This window comes from Scophthalmus maximus, chromosome 16, assembly GCF_022379125.1.
Source record: "Scophthalmus maximus strain ysfricsl-2021 chromosome 16, ASM2237912v1, whole genome shotgun sequence".
Lineage (NCBI taxonomy): Eukaryota > Metazoa > Chordata > Actinopteri > Pleuronectiformes > Scophthalmidae > Scophthalmus > Scophthalmus maximus.
In genome coordinates this window covers 6,662,516-6,679,922 of record NC_061530.1, presented here as the reverse complement: position 1 = coordinate 6,679,922, position 17,407 = coordinate 6,662,516, and the positions used below count along the sequence as shown (strand labels likewise).

General features: G+C 43.9%; 3 protein-coding genes across 5 annotated transcripts; 2 read left to right on the top strand and 1 right to left on the bottom strand.

Annotated features, from left to right (window-relative positions):
• Positions 1-80: 80 nt before the first annotated feature.
• hexdc (hexosaminidase (glycosyl hydrolase family 20, catalytic domain) containing) lies at positions 81-4,575 on the top strand. Of its 3 annotated transcripts, none has more exons than XM_035611781.2 (12): positions 81-438; positions 521-616; positions 720-835; positions 1,066-1,153; positions 1,270-1,434; positions 1,510-1,693; positions 2,368-2,439; positions 2,546-2,744; positions 2,997-3,158; positions 3,239-3,346; positions 3,724-3,813; positions 4,171-4,575. In XM_035611781.2, the coding sequence occupies exons 2-12, from the start codon at positions 530-532 to the stop codon at positions 4,340-4,342; spliced, it is 1,443 nt and encodes a 480-aa protein (XP_035467674.1). In that variant the 5' UTR covers positions 81-438; positions 521-529; the 3' UTR covers positions 4,343-4,575. The 3 variants fall into 3 exon arrangements, with proteins under 3 accessions (XP_035467674.1, XP_035467675.1, XP_047183406.1); XM_035611782.2 differs by having other exon boundaries at positions 82-438; positions 3,242-3,346; XM_047327450.1 differs by lacking the exon at positions 81-438 and having other exon boundaries at positions 445-616.
• LOC118287056 (cytochrome b-245 chaperone 1 homolog) lies at positions 4,490-7,776 on the bottom strand. Its single transcript, XM_035611786.1, has 6 exons — positions 7,643-7,776; positions 6,648-6,735; positions 6,461-6,502; positions 6,177-6,347; positions 5,943-6,087; positions 4,490-5,467 (listed from the first exon to the last, which is right to left on the bottom strand). The coding sequence occupies exons 2-6, from the start codon at positions 6,733-6,735 to the stop codon at positions 5,314-5,316; spliced, it is 600 nt and encodes a 199-aa protein (XP_035467679.1). The 5' UTR covers positions 7,643-7,776; the 3' UTR covers positions 4,490-5,313.
• A 225-nt stretch (positions 7,777-8,001) lies between these two features.
• Positions 8,002-17,072, top strand: narf (nuclear prelamin A recognition factor). Its single transcript, XM_035611783.2, has 12 exons — positions 8,002-8,330; positions 9,020-9,093; positions 9,206-9,271; positions 9,659-9,787; positions 9,905-10,037; positions 10,622-10,756; positions 11,405-11,523; positions 12,697-12,826; positions 13,785-13,857; positions 14,246-14,383; positions 15,646-15,803; positions 15,947-17,072. Exons 2-12 carry the CDS (start codon positions 9,037-9,039, stop codon positions 16,186-16,188), a joined length of 1,380 nt encoding a protein of 459 aa, XP_035467676.1. The 5' UTR covers positions 8,002-8,330; positions 9,020-9,036; the 3' UTR covers positions 16,189-17,072.
• The last annotated feature ends 335 nt before the right edge of the window (positions 17,073-17,407 follow it).

The window sequence follows — 17,407 nt, the reverse complement described above, 5'->3', positions numbered from 1 at the left end:
CCGCCCCCATTGGCTCCCCGGAAAAGAAAGCAACGTTTTCATTGGAGCAATTGAATTCCACTACAACCTACTACGAGTTCAATTCCTGTTGAACATTAATAACATTTAGGCTGCGGTTCAGTTATACCTAAAATTGTAAACATGTGGGGGGTTTTTTAGGCTGAGCAAATGCTAAACTCTTACATCAGGTAGCAATCGCTCTTCAATCCATTGCTTTGGCCGCTCAGACTAAACCAATCAAGTGCCTACATTGTTTATTTGCATCGAACCCAATATAAAGGACACGGATGGAGTCGACAACAAGCTTTTACTGCTGGTCGACCTTTGGCTATTTGATGTGATGTAATGTGCTTCCCCACCCCACCTCACCCCACCCCAGTGGCAGACCTGTCCGACTAAACCAATATATCCGGGTCTGACTTGGTCCCTACTTTACCGGTGAGTCAAACGAATGACCCAGTTTTCTGTCAGAAATACTGACAACCCTCCTCTGACGTGAGACTCTGTTCACTGTCGGCAGTGGCGCAGGATGGAGTGTCCATCGTGGCCGAGGGGAAAGAAGCTGGTTCACCTGGATCTGAAAGGTGCCCCTCCGAGGGTGGAGTACCTCCACGAAGTGAGTAAGGAGCACTGCACAACTCCCCTGTGGCCTGCTGCTGCCATGCCACTGTTCGTACACTCACGTTCGATCTGCCCACCACTGTGCTCCCTCTCCTCAGCTGATCGAGCTCTTCTCCCGGCTGGGAGCGGATGGGCTGCTGGTGGAGTACGAGGACATGTTTCCTTACGACGGGGAGCTGAAGTTGCTGCAGGCCACAGCACAGCCTGCTTACAGGTGCACTATCACACTTGGACTCTGGATGCTGCTTGATTTATTCCTGACTCTCAATTATTGTCTGTATTCTTCTTATCTGCCTGATCACGTAGTGAGATCCTGTAATAGAGTTACAATCCTTCCTGTGAGGGATAGATTTAATATTCTTTGCCTGGTGTGCCACAATATGCTTTGATTTAGCAAGTTCAGTAAGTTACAGTAAGTCTGTTTACTGTATGCTGTATTTCCAGCCGAGAGGAAGTTTTATCCATGCAGGAGTTTGCCAAGTCTAAGGGCATGGAGGTCATCCCACTCGTGCAGACATTTGGTCACATGGAGGTGAGGCAGACATAAAGCTCTCCTTTCGATTTTATCTGCGCCCAACGTGGCCATAACTGCTCATATTTGGGACAGAGTTTCCAACCAAAGTACTATTTGTTCCTTCTCTGTCATAGTTTGTGCTGAAGCATCGGCCCCTATGGGGCCTCAGAGAGCTGGCACCCTGCGTGGGCACCCTGAATCCACACTCAGAGGACGGGGTGAGGTTGGTGTTGGAGATGCTGAGGCAGGTGGTTGAGCTGCATCCAGGTCTAAACACACTGCACATTGGAGCAGACGAGGTAAGGACTTGTCTCTTCTTAACTAGTTGTTTTTTCCTTACTGGGGTATCATTGGCTCTCGTGCTTGTCCTCAAGGTGTACATGCTCGGTGAAGGTGAGCAGTCCAAGCTGTGGTTGGCTTCACCAGGACGTACAGTGGAGCAACTTTTCCTGAGTCATGTGACCAAGATCGCCAAGGCCATCAAGGAGACGTGGCCTCACATGACCATAATTATGTGGGATGACATGATGAGGGGCATGAACAAGGACATACTCAAAGGTGAGGAAGAAACGCAATTGGTTCACGCTAAACCGGAGGCAGTGTTTGAGCTTGAAGCTTTCAGACGGGCTTAAGACGTTGCAAATGTTGCATCAGCAGATTTCTCGGTTTCATCAGATACGCTGATGATGTTAAGAGTTAATGTCAGAGATAATACACCAACCAATACCAGGACTGAAGGCTCTCGGCATCAAGTAAAAACTTCAGTTCCTTCAAACCTTTTCAACGCTTATATATCATGTGATACTGTCGCACGATAGAGGCATTTTAATGTCATTTATGACTTGATTTATGACTTGTGCTTGTATTTTCATTTATGCGCTCCCCCACTTAATCTATGTTACATTTTGGAGGAAAATATTGCATGTTTTAACTCTACTACGTTTATCCGACTGCCATAGTTACTAGTTACTACTAAATGTGATGCAATATTTCTAATTAAGCAACCAAACACTATTATGTTACATTATTATGAAAGCTATAATGATATCAGGATTATCATTATTATTATTATTATAAATTTGCATTGCCATAAATAATATCACTGTAAAACTTTTCCTCATTTTGTTGAAAGCCTGCCAGGACTCAAATGGTATCAGTGCACTCAAATGTCTCTTGATTTGACAGTTTTTATTAAGTTTTGTGTACATACATACATTTCTTTTTTTAAACAGGTAGCGGCCTAGTAGGACTCGTCCAGCCCATGTTGTGGGACTACACCACTGACCTGGATGTGGACAAAACTGGTAGGGGCTGTATAGTGTGGGAATTGGCATTTAAACATTGGTCATTTATACATTGTCAAACAGTCCGCAACATGTGTTGGTAGTGACGTACATCTGTGTCGTCCAGTGTCTCTGCTGGAGATGTACTGCAGTGCCGGCATGTCGGAGCTGTGGGCAGCCAGCTCCTTTAAAGGCTCGACCAGTGTGTACACCTGTGTGACCAGCACACAGAGACATGTGGAGAACCATCTGCAGTGGCTGAAGGTGGCTGCGTCTTTGTCTGCTGCCATTAACCTGAAGGGCATTGCCATCACAGGCTGGCAAAGGTAAGAATTAGAGGAAATTTCTCTGGTTTCTCTATATTGTCAAGTGTAGTTTAGCATTTCTACACATTTTTTGAGAAACTATTTTCCAGGTTGTTGGTGCTAGTAGGAATGTGGTGGAAGCAAGTTTGGACTTCATTCCTCAGAAATCATATGATGTTAGATCAAAAACCTCAGTTTTCTAACAAATATCATATATCATATATCCAGTAATTAGTACAGAGCTTTTAACACCGTCCCTTTTCCCCGTGTCAGGTATGACCACCTGTCAGTTCTGTGTGAGCTGATGCCTGTGGCTCTTCCATCACTAGCCGCCTGTCTGCAGACACTCCTCCACGGTCAGCTCAGCGCTGAGGCCCAGAGCAAAGTGACTGAGAGGCTTGGTATTTCCTCCGTGGAGGTGGAGGTCATGGAAAGGTGAGGTATGGCACTGTTTGATGAACAACACGGTCACTCCACCGTCTACAGTGTACTCCAGGGTCTTTTTTTTCTCTCAGAAGATCTGAAGTCGACTCGCTGTTTCCAGGAGGGAGGCTGGCAGAGTTAATTGTGGAGCTCAATGCACTGCTGAACTCGGAGGATATACAAGGTTTTGAAAACAACATGTGAGTTATGTGCAGTGATCGCAAAACTTCCATTTCCAATGTCTCATCGACCTTAGAGGACTTGTTTCACAATTTTTAGGGAACCATTCGCTTTCCTGCTGAGAGTTGGATGAGAAGATTGCCGAGTCTCCATGTCCGTCCCCTGAAGTTACAGACAGTTTTAACAATTCGAACAGTTTAATTTAACCCTTATAGAGAGAAAGACAAAGAGCCAGGCGCAGTGACTTTCTGTGCTGAGTCTGGGAAGTGAAGTCCAGCAGATACTGTTGTTCCCTGTACAACCACACATTTTGAAATGAATATTTGTACAGGAAGTGAGCTTTAGAGTTGCTGACAGATATGGCACATACTTTATAATCTGTATGCTTATACTGCAGGTTTGTGAGAGGATGGTTCAGCCCCTACCAGCGACAGAGGAAGATGGTAAACCCGCTCATCAACATGCAGATTCACAGCCAAGCATCAACGTGAGCAGACGTTTCTTACATCACAGCAAGACGGTCAAGTATTAAAGCCACTGTTTGGCGGAAGAAAAACAAAGTTATCAAAGGAAAAGGAAATAATTACAGAAGAAAGTTGAAAAATATCAAGAATAGTGTTGATGTTTTGAGGAACTAAGTAGCCATGTGAAAGCAGTATATCAGCATTTATGTATCCACAATAACTAGTTTACTATCCAGTACTTTGATCCTTTTATGTACGTTTTTTCAGTTTTTCTCAACAGTGGCCTTATTAATACATCATACTGTGCACAATATTTGGTTGTTTTTTTCAGAGCTCTGTCCGTCTTACAACTGAATCCCCATCTGTTCATATCTCCTCAGATATTTGGCCGCACTACAACAGCAGGCGGAGGCAGTGAGAGAGGAGATGGTTCGTCTTTTCCCAGAGTCAACAGCCCAAGAGTGGTTAGAGGAGCACGTTAGCCCTGTCATGGTTCCTTTACAGAGGATAACAGAGGAAATCATAAACTGTGTAAAGGAAATGGTGCCGTGAAATAATCTGGCAGCTCAGCATTAAACAGATTTTTTGACAAATTCAAACAATGTTTGTTTGATTTGATTTTACCCAAGAGCAAACAGTTGATTGTAAACTTCACTAATATTAACTAGAAAAGAATTATGAGCAGAGCAGACTTGGGGGTTTGTATTCAAAAGAGTTTTATATTGTTTTGCAAATGAAATGAAGTAAACAAAGACAATAAAAATCAACCAACAGTCAACTAAAAAGATTCAGATTCTTCTTTCACTCAGCACAAACTGACATAAGTGAAACAGCCCTGAATCAATACACAATGAAAAATACTTTAAATCACCAAGGTGTGGCCTTAAATGTAGTCTTTGGTCCACAAAAATTTTTCTAAAATGTTACAAGACAGAACCACAGCTGCCCAGTAATTTCACACATAATTCACTCTTGACTGAGCCTGTCTGATTACAGTTTGCACATGCATTCATCCGGATTGCAGCCTTGGTATAAACATGCAAAAGGTGATTATCAGCTGGGTGGGCCAAACCGTGGGAAAGGCACTTTCGATTGACTTTTACACATAAACACCCATTAGAGTGCAATAGGAAGGCACAGTAAATCTGTTTTCTGGAGTGTATTCTCAGATAGCAATAACATCAAAAAGCTGAGATATGATATCAATTTACAGAGAGCTGCATTCGGAGTGCAGCGAGGGCACATTTCTGGTAACTTATTTTATTAAGAAAACTCTGATTTAACTTAATGTGTGCATGACAAAATAATGTAAGTAGGATATTTCCATCCTGCTTCACATGAAAATTAAAAAAATGTTTTACTGTAGTATCCCTAGGCTGCTATAACCTTACCTCACACATGCACTCACATACAACATGTAATAAAGGCATCACCAAAAACATACCCTCTATAATGCCCAACAATGCCATAATGCCCCTCCATCCTCCCAGAGTTAGAAATACAGGAAGGCTGCAAGTCACAGATCAGAGTTCATCAGCTTCATCATCCGAATCACTGCTGTTGTCCAAAAAATCTTCTTCCTCACCGAGCTCATCTTCTTCCTTCTGCTGCCTGCTTTGCTGCAGCTCCTCCAGCCCAACGAAGCGCTTCAGTAAAGCAGCCACTGCCTCCACTTCACTGACAGGTCACAGACATTGTTGATATTTTATTTGATGCCACAGACACATTATTCTCCAAACTTCAGCCATGTGGTGTTAGAGGGACAGTTCAGAAAATGGTTAAGTTCAGTGGGTTAATATACATGTAAACCCATTGTGTAAATAAGAATTAAAAATCTGATGGCTTTGTCATTTGCATATTGAGAATGATCAAAGAAGAAAAATTAATTTGAAATTTTCATTTTAAAATAACATTCAGTCAAACAAAAATGTGAAGAGATTTAATAATTGGACAATATGAACTTCATGAGTAATGCAATTTTTTCTGTTTTGTTATATACTATATATAACTTTTGTTATATGCATTTTGATGTGTGCTCACGTCATACGATGTTGTCAAAAGCACTGGCAGACCATCCATATTTTCCGCTTCTTGTTCTCACTCATTGTACAGTCTACATAATGTGTTGGAACTGCCAGCAGCAGGTACCTACCCAGGTCCCCCCAGTGTGGCACTCTGAGTGAGGGGGTAGGAGAAGCCCGCAGCCAGCCGCAGCATCAGCAGGTAACCCTTCCCCAAATACCGTACCCTCTCCTCTTGGACACAAATATCACACAGCTGTGTCAAATCCAACACCACTGAGAAAGAGAGAGGGGGAAAGGAAAATCAAGATCTAAGACCTCAAGCCTAAACTGTACCCACTCACCCACTCTGTGGTGTCACCGACCTCTCTCTTGCCCCTTCCTCCACAGTGTCAGGACTGAAGTGTACAAGCTAATGGTTTTGAGCTCAATCAGGTTCTTGGTTTTGTCAAACACAGCCTCCTCCCATTCCTCCATGTTCTGCATGGCCACAAACAGACAGCCGGTCACGTAGAAAAGCTTCCACAGGATGCTGTCTGTGTGATTTACACAAGACATGTAACAAAACGGGGAGACAAGGGTGTGAGATGCAAATGTGATACAACTTATGGAAAGATGCAAAGTGGTTAACAGAATTCAGTTTGCGTACCTGAGCTGTAGTATGCAGCTGCCAACCCAACTGATGCAATACCTGCATTTGTAGTGAGAGGAAGTTATTTTGGAGCCAACAGAGAGAAACGTGTTTCAGGCATATGCAGGATAGTGAATGGTTTAGGTTGAAATGCTTGTTTCATATCTGAAATTATCAAAATATCATATCAAAAACAGGCACTTACCAACAAGAAGGGACCATGAACGAAGGCCCGGGGATCTCTTCAGGTGGAGCAAAGTGGAGCTGTGCTCCTCCACTGTCATGTAGCCCATCTGAGCAGACGTAAGAATCTGAATCAAGTACTTCACATATTTATCACGATTTTACCTGTGCTCAATGTGTCTGTGTTGAAGTAAAGTTCACCCAAAATAAGTACTTGTTCTGATAATAGCGTAGTACCAAGTAATATTTACAAACCCAAAAGATTAATGAAAGAGAACGCTTTTTTTGTGTGCAGATCTAATAATGAAAATGATGTTTGGATAATCTGCAGTAACATGTTCTCCTATGGCTGGATTACCAACTATGCAAAGGTAGAGCAACTAACCCAGGACCCCTTCTCCAGGGGCACTTTACTTTGTATTGCAATAGTTAGTAAAGCACAAACATTTCTAATAACATTAACTGCTTTATAATTCATCCAGAGGCCCTGTTCTGAAGAAGCATTTCAAAACACAACAGTGTCACATTTTACGAACAAATTTCTGTTGGTATTGCGCAAAAACTGAGATGAATTGCTCCATTACAACTAGTAAAAGCCCCAGTGATCCCAATAACACTAACAGCGACTCCTTTCTATTGAGCAGTTTCATTAAGCGACTATTTACTACTTATTTGATTTGTTTCCACCTTTGCTTTTCCACATGTGACATGTCAAGGCCTCCCTTGTAGGTTAATTGGTCCAAAAAGCAAAACCAAAGATCCAGTCCTCAGGATAATCCAAAAATGTTGGTGGCAAACGTATGATTAACACTGTTTTCTGCTGTAATAAACAGTCCCAAAACCTATTATTTGGATTAGCCAGGATATTGTTACAAGAGAGATCCATTGAGCAACTCATCCACCCCCTTGTTTGTGTTGGGATGGAGGTAGAAGTCTCTGAGGTGGGGGAACCACACACCTCTGTCTCACTAGGACTGTACAAAACCTATAAACAATGAGACAATTTATATCACTTACCTTTCACTCTTATGTATTCCTGCGATATCCGCCTACAAGATTCAACAAAGGAAACGCGTGCAATGAAGTATAAGGAAGTTCAATTCACATCATTGCAACAACTGCAGCAAACAATGTGTGACACTTCCTTCCTGGATCCGTCCTCTCTGATTGGACGAGAGCGTTCTAACAATGCCTTCAAAATAAAAGCTTGACTGCATACATTTAAAAGAACGTGTGTATATGGCTGCGTAGCTTGTCCACCGCAAAATTCTTCATAGAATTTACGCAAGAGGCTGATGATTTTTATTTTTTTAAACATTTCGTTTTGCACTGACATGGGAATTTGCTGCGCCATTATTTTGACTGCTCGGTTGGCGCATGCGTCCAGAGGACGCGCCGGCGAGCACAATGGAGTCGGTCGAGCGGAGGTGACACTGACTTGAATCCCAGCGGCCGCCAGCGCAACCACTTGTCTGCGGGGTTTTGGTTTTTTTTTGGAGTGTTATGAAACGACCGCAGAGCTGCGAGCGAGCGGTGGCACCGTCCGCGGACGACCTGACACGGCGGGGACCGAGTGCTGAGTGACCGCCCGGGTTCACCTGCCGTGCGGCGGCGCTGCGCTGCTCTTCTCTTCTCAACGGCCGCGGCCGCTCTCTGTCCGCCTTTTGTCCGAAAGTCAAGAGCAGTGAAACACGCACAACGTCCGGTGAGTTGCCGGTGAAAAACACAAAAGGGGCCTGTGTTGTCACTTGTCGGGGCCCGACGTGCCATGGTCCAATTCACCCACTGTAGCAGCACGAACAAAACGGGCCTGCATATGCGCATTTGCGTATTGTTTATTAAATGGCGTTGTTAACTCGAGCCGAATAAAAACTCACTTCGGTGAATAACACATTGCAACTACGGATGTTTTCAGATATTCGTGGCTGGGATAATCCCACAGCTACAGTCCAGATTATGGCTATAATAAACGTTCACTCCAGTACAGGAGTCGACATTTTCCATCTTCTTCATCATGGGAGACCAAACTGTATTTATGCTGTATGTGGGTTGTTCATATGATTATTATAGCTTCTAGGCTATGGGCTGTGTGGCTGTTTTTGTTGGGCTTTGTGTGCAAACTGTAATTAACTCCAACCATTTACATCTCGATGACAGGATACGAGTATGTGCTCAGGGTTCCCATCATTACGAGGCTGTTGTGTTGATGATAAGGGGGCTGGTTGTGGTCAGAGAGGAGGAGGAGGAGGAGGAGGATGAAGAGGAGGGTGGGGTTGACGAGACAACACGCAGCAGTCGTGCCACTGCTTCAGAGGGAACACGCCGAGAGAGGAAATAGTCAGTTCTGCTGTCATGGTGTGTGTCTGTGTCTAAGTGTCAATCCCCACTTCACAGATCACCGCCGACGAAAAATGTCAGAGGTCACCATCGCAAAGCGCAAGGAGAAGTGCGAGAACTGCACCAAACAGGTGAGTGTCTGGAGCCGCGTCGCAGCGCCGTGTCACGGCTGCTCTTGTGTGAACGCTGGATGGGAGACACTCTCTTGGTGATTCAGATTTTTTGCCACCCATCTGCCCGCAGTGCAACAAGAAGCGGAGCGATGAAGGTGCCGACCCGCAGCAGGAGCGGGATGGAGTCAATGGACAGGTAAGGCGCGCTCCGTTATCGGTGATGTAGCGAAATCGGCCCACAGTGCGTTGTTTATTAAAGGAATGTTCCCCTCGTTCTATACATAAAGATAAATCTGTTTACCAGCCTGTGAGTAGCTGTAAAACTTTTATGGCTTTGGACGGAGCTTTCCAAAATTTGCAAAACAATAACCTTGATGTTGACACCACACATCAAATTAATACCTGTAAGCGTCTGTTGAGGAACTGGAGTTACGGAGTAAAACAATGTGAGAATTTACCGGACAGGAGCTTGACACACAGGATGTCTTTCTCTTGTGAGTCCGCCAACTTCATGGAAGTTCACTGCTAAATCATCGGAGGACTCTTACAGAAGCCTTGACCGCTCTTTTGGTTTTCCCCACAGATGAATGAAGGGTCCCAGTTGTTGCTGAGTGCCTGTCTGTCCTGCGATGGCTGTCTATCAGAGGACGAGAGCCTCAAGATCTCTCAGCAGAGCCTGGAGGAACTGGAGCGGGTTCTAGCGCTCAACAAGGTACAATACAACATTCACCCAGCTGGCCCCTGCAATCTGAGAAAGTCAGGTTGTCTTGTTGTTGCACTTACGATAACTTGCGTAATGCTATTTCCATTGTTTCCCTGTTCTCCTCAGAAATGTGACACGTCGAAGCACAAGGTGCTGGCTGTGTCGGTTTGTCCACAGTCCCTGCCCTTCTTCGCTGTCAAGTTCGGCGTGGACATCGGCGAAGCCGCCCACAAGCTCTGTGGCTTCCTCAAGAGCCTGGGTGAGCTGGTTTTGATTTGCATATCTGCGTTTGAGCTTGTGAGGCTTTAAAAAGTCTTCAGCTGCATCTCTTTGTTGTTGGAAGTTCGTGGAGATGGTTCTGTCTTTATATGGGATCTGGGGAGGCAGAAAGCGATTTTAATCCAATACACAATGCTCGGACCGCACCTCACAACACTTTGTGCGCAGTTTGTAAACATCACTCCCCGACACCTTAAGAGACCTGCTAGCGACAGACGCTACGACTCAGGGGTTTTGGCTGCGGGTTCGCAACCTGGTCAGAGCAGTGAAATCATCAACAACAACAAAAAGAGAGACAAGCTTTCTCCAAAATCGCTTACTGCCACTTTAACGATCAATTTCTCATTGTCCCCTTTCCTATTTTGTGCCTCACTCTGTCACTGGCTTTATTTAATCAAAAAATATGCTGAATTAGCAAGTATTTTTTTTTTTTTTTCCCAATCCCAATTTGCCATTTACAAACCATTCTAACTGTAACTTTTATAGACATTCTGTTATTGGTGTGGAGCAGTGTAACTCAGGTCTCACTGTGTCCACTCTCTGCTGTGTGCATGTCACACACAGGAGTCAAGTATGTGTTTGACACCACCCTGGCAGCGGGCTTCAGCATCTTGGAGAGCCAGAAGGAATTCATTCAGAGGTATCGCAGGAGGCACCACGACCCCCATGCCTTGCCCATGTTCACTTCCTCCTGCCCAGGTAACACTCAGTAACCCTTTCTTCTCCACCTTGTTGTCATTCCCCATTTGCATACATGTGCTGAACAGGGGAAACGGAGCAAAAATAGCAGAAGAGAGCTGGTAGGGAAAGATAGGAAGCTATACTTTCACCACTCCCATCATGAGAGATAGTCTTTGCGTACTGCGGGGGAGTTGGCAGAACAAAACTCTACACACATAGTCACAGATATTTACAAAACAAGTGGTTGGGAAGTGTGAATATCTCCGGAAATATGCCAAATGCGTATTTTAATAGGATGCGGCAGAATGTGCTTTACATGTTTTTTTATTCATATGTATTTCCACGTGACATTCTGCTACTTTTTTTGTTTATCATGTAAGAAAACATCAATATCAAATCAGGAAGAAATGAAGAAATGACCAGAATATTATGGAAAGTTTTTTCTGAACTAGCTTCAACACCTTTGTGTGAATGACACCACTGTGTTAGGTTTGTTATAGCCTGGATGTAACCTTATTATCTACTGAGCTATCTAGTGGTATGTTTCCCTAGTAACAAAAAAAAAAGGGAGAAAAAATGGGAGACTGGACCACAGTAGTTCAAGGGTTAACTCTACTAACACCAGAGTGTGTGTGTGTCTGTCTGTGTCTATGTGTCTGTGTGCAGGGTGGATCCGTTATTCGGAGAGTGTCCTGGGCAGTTTGGTCACCCCCCATATCTGCACAGCCAGGTCTCCGCAGCAGATCATGGGCTGCCTGGTCAAAGACTACTTCTCAAAACAGCAGGTGAGCAGGAATACTTACATTAGCTCCGTGACCTCATAGCCAGAGGCCTCCAGTTTGACGGTTGTGTCATTAAACACTACTGTTTATTAGCTAATTGTTGTTGTCTGACATTGACTATAGGGATTGTATCAGAGCAAATTTTGTAACTATAGAGGTGTTTTCACATCCCTCTCCTGGAGGATGAGATTTCTGTGCACCAATCTGACAACCATCGCCGTTGAATATGCAAATGTCGGCAACAGGGCTCCAGACTGCGAGACTTTTCTCTTTGTCTTCCGAGGAAGAGTGTGCCAGTGTACGCTAATGTGTGTTAGAGGGGCAAGAGTCTGGGAGTGATTAGTAAACTCTGGGCGTTACTCAAAGTTCTCAGTCGCTATGATTTCCAGCGACTGAGAAATGCATGTATGCGTTGCCCCTCTCCTCTCCTCCAGTCCAAGTGTCGCACCATGCTGGCCGGCGACGTCAAGCCGCAACGCGAAGGGGTGTGGTGGGCGGGGCGCGCGGCCTGTTTTCCAATGAATATTAACAGTCTCATAATTCCGCAATGAGGGAGAGAGAGTGGAGGGTTTCCAGCCCCATTTCAGAGGGGGGGGTTTTTAAACTTTTTTTTGGGTAAACAATATTAAACAAAATATTAAGCATAGCAGATGATTTTTATATACCTTAAAACATGCCTGGAGTGGGTCTTTAAGGTTTTAACACATGTTTGGAACTAAATCATGTGGAGTCTTAAACCATATTGCTGTCCCCTTAAAAGCTGATGTTTAAACTGCACCCGTGGTGTAGTCACCGTGTCCTTTTAGAAATAATCCAATGACCAGATCTGAGGTTAAACCAAAAACTTGCTGCAGACGTGGTTTTAAGAGAGTTTAAAGGGAGGTCTCATGTCAGATTATGTTCTTATAGACTCTATTCATAGACTCTGTTTACCACTGGCATTTAAATTAGTTTTGAATGCAGACTGTATCTAGATATTATTTTTAGCCTGATTACATGTATGTCTGGTATTATTATAGCTGTTTTTAGACATGAACTCCGGAAAGTGTCTGCAGAATTGTATCCGGACATTTTCCGCAGTAAAATGCTTTCTACAAAAGGTACAGAACAGGAAATATTCTGGTTCATCAATTGTTTGTTTTTTCCCCCCTTTTCCTTCTACTTGTCTCCCTGCAGAAGCTGAGTCCTGAGAAAATTTACCACGTGGTGGTGGCTCCCTGCTTCGACAAGAAGCTAGAGGCCGTCAGAGAGGAGTTCTACAACAGCCTGCTGGAGACCAGAGATGTGGATTGTGTCCTCACCTCAGGTTCGCTCCTCCTCAGCCGTTTTTCAGACGCGAGCTCGAGAAAATGTCCGGAAAATTTGATCCAAACATTTTCCGTGAGTTTGCCATTTCGCATACGAAGAACGCAGTGGGAGAATGTCAGAGTCAGATGTGTTTACAACAGCAGGAACATTTTTGGAACATTCAGATGAAGGACAGCACCTGGGTAGAGTGCCCACTGGCTCGCCATGTGTCCTCCGTAAATTTTATCCTGCTGTATTCTCACATGGGCAAACTGGGACATTTTTCTGGACATTTTACCAGGGGGCTGGCAGGAAAAGTTCAGGAAAATGTCCCGACTTCACTGTATGTCTGAAAGCAGCTTTAGTCTTATACACTGCTGCCTTAGCACCAACTAAGATTTTCAAAATTATTATTATAGTTTGTTTTTTAACCCGTCAATTAAAGTCTTTTACAGTCTGGAGGTGACACCCGGGACCCCGGTAGTGCAGGAGGATTAGGAAGATTCTACATTTTGTCACTATAATATCGTAAACTTTACAATATTAGATTGTTCTATACTATCTTAAATTGCCAGTCATCATGAAGCCGTCACAATCCCTTTACTGCACGTAGTGGATCTCAGCCATTTAAAAAGGAAATATAATGGAGACCCATTATTTTATGTTGTGTATATATACACATGCAAAGCTCCAGGCTAACAGGATGCATATCCCCCTTTCTTCTGTCCTGCTGTGACCCATCCGTTCTGGGCTCACACCTGACAATGCATCTGCAGGGATTTGTGCTTCCTCTGTACTGTGGAGTGAAAGTGGCAACAGAGAAACATGTAAGGAGCCTCTTGGTAACTGCTCATCCAGCACTAAGACAAAACATTTGAACAGAGTCCAGCACCTCTTTATTTTCAACCCCCTTGTAAAAATAACTGTAGTTGATTCCAACAGAGAAATGTTGCTAACGGTGATGTTCGACGTTCCAGGGGAGATCTATTACCTGATGGAGCAGAAGAAGGTGTCAGCGGCGGAGCTGGACTCAGTTCCACTTGACCAAGTGTGAGTAGTGGAAGTAGTTTTTTTTCCCGTTGTTTTTCACTTCGCATAAGAATGAGAAGAAACATATTCAGACCACTGAGATTTTTTTGATCTAGAGAGTGGGTGGAAACAGTAAGTTTCGATAAGACATAATATAACAAGTATTTTAATTGATACACTGAAGAATGTGTAATACTGAGTGAAATAATGCAAAAGCACTTAAATGAAGGTGAACTATATAATATGAACTTTCTGTGGCGAATTGAACCCAACACTTAATAATAATAATAATAATAATAATAAATTACCATAGAGCCGTTTAGGCTGGGATCCAGTTGATTGCACTTTGAAATAATGACTGTGTATTTTCACAGAGTTGTTGTCATAGTAGTTGTCGATGTGACTGCAGGCTGGGAGAGGCCGGAGACACGGCGCTGTCGAGGCACGAGGGCCAGGGTCCAGAAGGTTTCCTGGAACACGTGTTCAAACATGCTGCAAAAGAGATCTTTGGTCTCGACGTCCGTGAGATCACGTACAAGACCGTCCGGTGAGGGACACAGGGATGCCAAGACTCTGTCTGTCTTTGAAGTCTATTAGAGGTGAAATGATTCTGAAAGCGAGACTGAAACAGTGACACAAACATCCACAATCTCATATCATGAAACAGACGACGGAGCCGCAACAAACCCGAACTCGCTGCCACCGCTGAAGGTCCAGCCTGTTGAACTCTCATTACTTTACTGATATACAGTTTATTTTTTAATTTTTTTCTTATTTAGCCAATAAATTGAAGCTCCCTGTGCACAGCAGGGCTCTTCCTGGGGGCCAGTTGTTGCAGGATCAATCAAGATAAGAGAATTAATAATTCCAGCACACACCAGGATGCCAGCATTGACACACAAATATTTGATAAACATTTTACAAAACGACAGAAGGAGCGATCAACGCGCTTCAAATATCGCTTAATCTGATTTGCTTTGTGCTTGATTGCCATCAGATGTCTGTCAAATACTCAAATATGTTCAGTTGCGACTGCGTCAAAGAAAAGTCAACCACACTGTTAATGGAAACAACCGTTACAAACAATGAAGAATTTGAAATAAGAAGTAATAAAATGCAAAATATCAGATATGACATTCATCATGGTAAGAAGTTTTTTTATTAAAGCATTCATAGAAAAAAGCTGTATATAAAAAAGAGGATGCTAAACAAATTGAAGATTATATATCAAAATGAATTTATAAATATCATTTCAGGGAAGAGATTAAATACACCTATAAGTAAGGTGATGGGAATGGAGTCAAGTCAATCCTGTGTGAGCTGGAAATTAATATTTATTATTTTATTTATTATTTATTTTTATTTTATTTATTTTTTTCTTAATTTATAACTAACACATGCACATTGCACCCATTTTATTGTCCATCGACTTCATGCATTACAGGACTATTTTGGTAATGGTTGAGTGATCAGCAGTAAAAGTGAACCTAGTTTTATTAGCTCAAGATGGATTATAACACCAGCGATGTTTATCATACTCATACACCTTCTCAAAAAAAACAATAACTATAAACCCAACTGTGGTTGAAAAGTTGAGGTCTGAACTGAACCATGGATTTGGAGAATCGTTACACCCCTCATCTCCAGACATTTCTTTCTAACTTGATGTACAGTACAGTTCATCCTCTAATTGTCACCCATCATTTTGCCATAGTATGAATACTAATGTCAGTTTTGCCCTGTGTCTTTTTTTCGAGTGATTTCTGTGTCTGAAAACTCTCTTCCCGTGTACTACGTTGGCGTTTTTAGGAACCGGGACTTCCAAGAAGTGACCCTTGAGCGGGACGGGGAAATTTTGCTGCAGTTTGCGGCCATCTATGGTTTCAGAAACATCCAGACCCTGGTGCACCGCATGAGGAAGGGACGCGTGCCTTACCAGCTGGTGGAGGTGCTTTCCTGCCCAGGAGGTAACGTCGCAACTACCAACCAGATTTCAAACATATTCATAGTTTTAGGCCTGTCATTCCCACAAACATTCCTTGAAATGCTGCAGTTTGGCTCTGCTCTGCTGGTGTAAGCCCTTCTTTGTGTCTCCCATGGGTCCACTCAGGGTGCTTGAGCGGCCGCGGTCAAGCGGAGGGCGAGGCGGGAGGTCGGGCGGATAAAGCCCTGGTCCAGCAGATGGAGGAAACCTACAGCAGCCTGCCGGTGCGTCTCCCCGAGGTCAACGCCGCCCTGCGCACCCTCTACCGAGACTGGCTGCAGGACTCCTCACGGGCCAGCACGCTGCTCCACACCCAGTACAGGACCCAGGGTCAGATCCACCCACAGCCCCCACACATGCAGTGGTGAGAACAGAGGAAGTCTTTCACCCTGGCGGTTGAACGGGGGCCAGCCTCTGCCTGATACCGATTCTGCTGGGACCATCCAACGCTGAAGACCACGCTGTACTACGGACCAGTGAGGGAGAAGCAAAGTCTCAGCAGGTGTAATTCTTCCATTTGGCCACATGGGGGCGCACCGGTGGATCCCCTGTGCCAAGCTTGAGACTGAGGAGACAAACACAAGCTTTCAGTTTATTCAGACTGAAGCACTTATGTCAATAAGCCGTTGAGATAATAGCTAATAATGAAAAATTTCTAAAAAGATGGTTGCAAAGTCACCTGATACGCCAGCTGAGGAATGGTTAACTATTTATTCCTAATTTCCAGAGCAATAAGCGAACACAGCGAAAAGCATTTTCGAACCAAAACTGGAGCTCATGACCTGAACTTGTGGCAACTGGAGGAGTCTAATGTATTCCAAATCCAAACTGTCTAACATGTGACACGCCTGTTCACTTTGTGTTCCAGTCGTCGCCACTGTCCCTCACTGAAAGACAAGGCTGCGTTTCCACAAACACATTGATAGTTATGCAACAGTGTGATCATCTCATCTCAACGGCCTTGGTCAGTGGAGAGTATGGCTGCTGTGGGATTCAAAAGCTTAACCTGACAGTGAGAGATTGCTGCCCACCATCCAGTGTCTGTTTTTTCCGTCCCAGTAAAGAGAGAGTCATTCTTTTTAATGGTACAAGATGATTTCATTTGTATTATCACTCTGTTCCCATTCCACAAGCTAGTATTTTTATCATATGTTCCTGTTCTTTATTTTAACGAGATCAAACAAACATGTCATACAGGGGAAATAAAGCACTAGAATATTCCAACAAAGAAACGAAGAAAAAAAAGAGTGGTGTGTCATTTAAAAATGAACCAGCCTCTGCTTCGCCAGCTTGTCCCAAAAGCTGGTTAGGAGTCTCTGTCTGTTCCTCCACCTCCTGCCCATGTCCTCACCGCTCACGTTGTTCCCCATGCTGCAAACGTAGTTGTTTGTGGGGAGGGCTAAGTCTTTTGCCAAGCAGGAGATGAGAGGGTGTACGGTGAGTATCTGACCCCTCGTCAGGGGTGAAACTCTGTAAGCTTGGATCCTTTGATTTGAACTCCAGAGTTTTTTTTAGAATCTTGTTTGTCACTTTTGGATGTTTGAGCACTGACACGGTAAATCAATCCTACACAGTCCTCGTTTTGCG

What these genes read in the sequence shown, in the direction of transcription:
- hexdc (XM_035611781.2), top strand. Translation starts at nt 530, where the DNA reads ATGGAGTGTCCATCGTGGCCGAGGGGAAAGAAGCTGGTTCACCTGGAT. An exon ending in GGGTGGAGTACCTCCACGAA is followed by an intron (nt 617 to 719) that starts GTGAGTAAGGAG and finishes CCCTCTCCTCAG; the next exon opens with CTGATCGAGCTCTTCTCCCG. An exon ending in CCTGGATGTGGACAAAACTG is followed by an intron (nt 2,440 to 2,545) that starts GTAGGGGCTGTA and finishes TGTGTCGTCCAG; the next exon opens with TGTCTCTGCTGGAGATGTAC.
- LOC118287056 (XM_035611786.1), bottom strand. Translation starts at nt 6,735, where the DNA reads ATGGGCTACATGACAGTGGAGGAGCACAGCTCCACTTTGCTCCACCTG. An exon ending in GAGGAAGGGGCAAGAGAGAG is followed by an intron (nt 6,088 to 6,176) that starts GTCGGTGACACC and finishes TCTCTTTCTCAG; the next exon opens with TGGTGTTGGATTTGACACAG. An exon ending in GCCACACTGGGGGGACCTGG is followed by an intron (nt 5,468 to 5,942) that starts GTAGGTACCTGC and finishes GTGACCTGTCAG; the next exon opens with TGAAGTGGAGGCAGTGGCTG.
- narf (XM_035611783.2), top strand. Translation starts at nt 9,037, where the DNA reads ATGTCAGAGGTCACCATCGCAAAGCGCAAGGAGAAGTGCGAGAACTGC. An exon ending in GTTCACTTCCTCCTGCCCAG is followed by an intron (nt 10,757 to 11,404) that starts GTAACACTCAGT and finishes GTCTGTGTGCAG; the next exon opens with GGTGGATCCGTTATTCGGAG. An exon ending in GGATTGTGTCCTCACCTCAG is followed by an intron (nt 12,827 to 13,784) that starts GTTCGCTCCTCC and finishes TCGACGTTCCAG; the next exon opens with GGGAGATCTATTACCTGATG.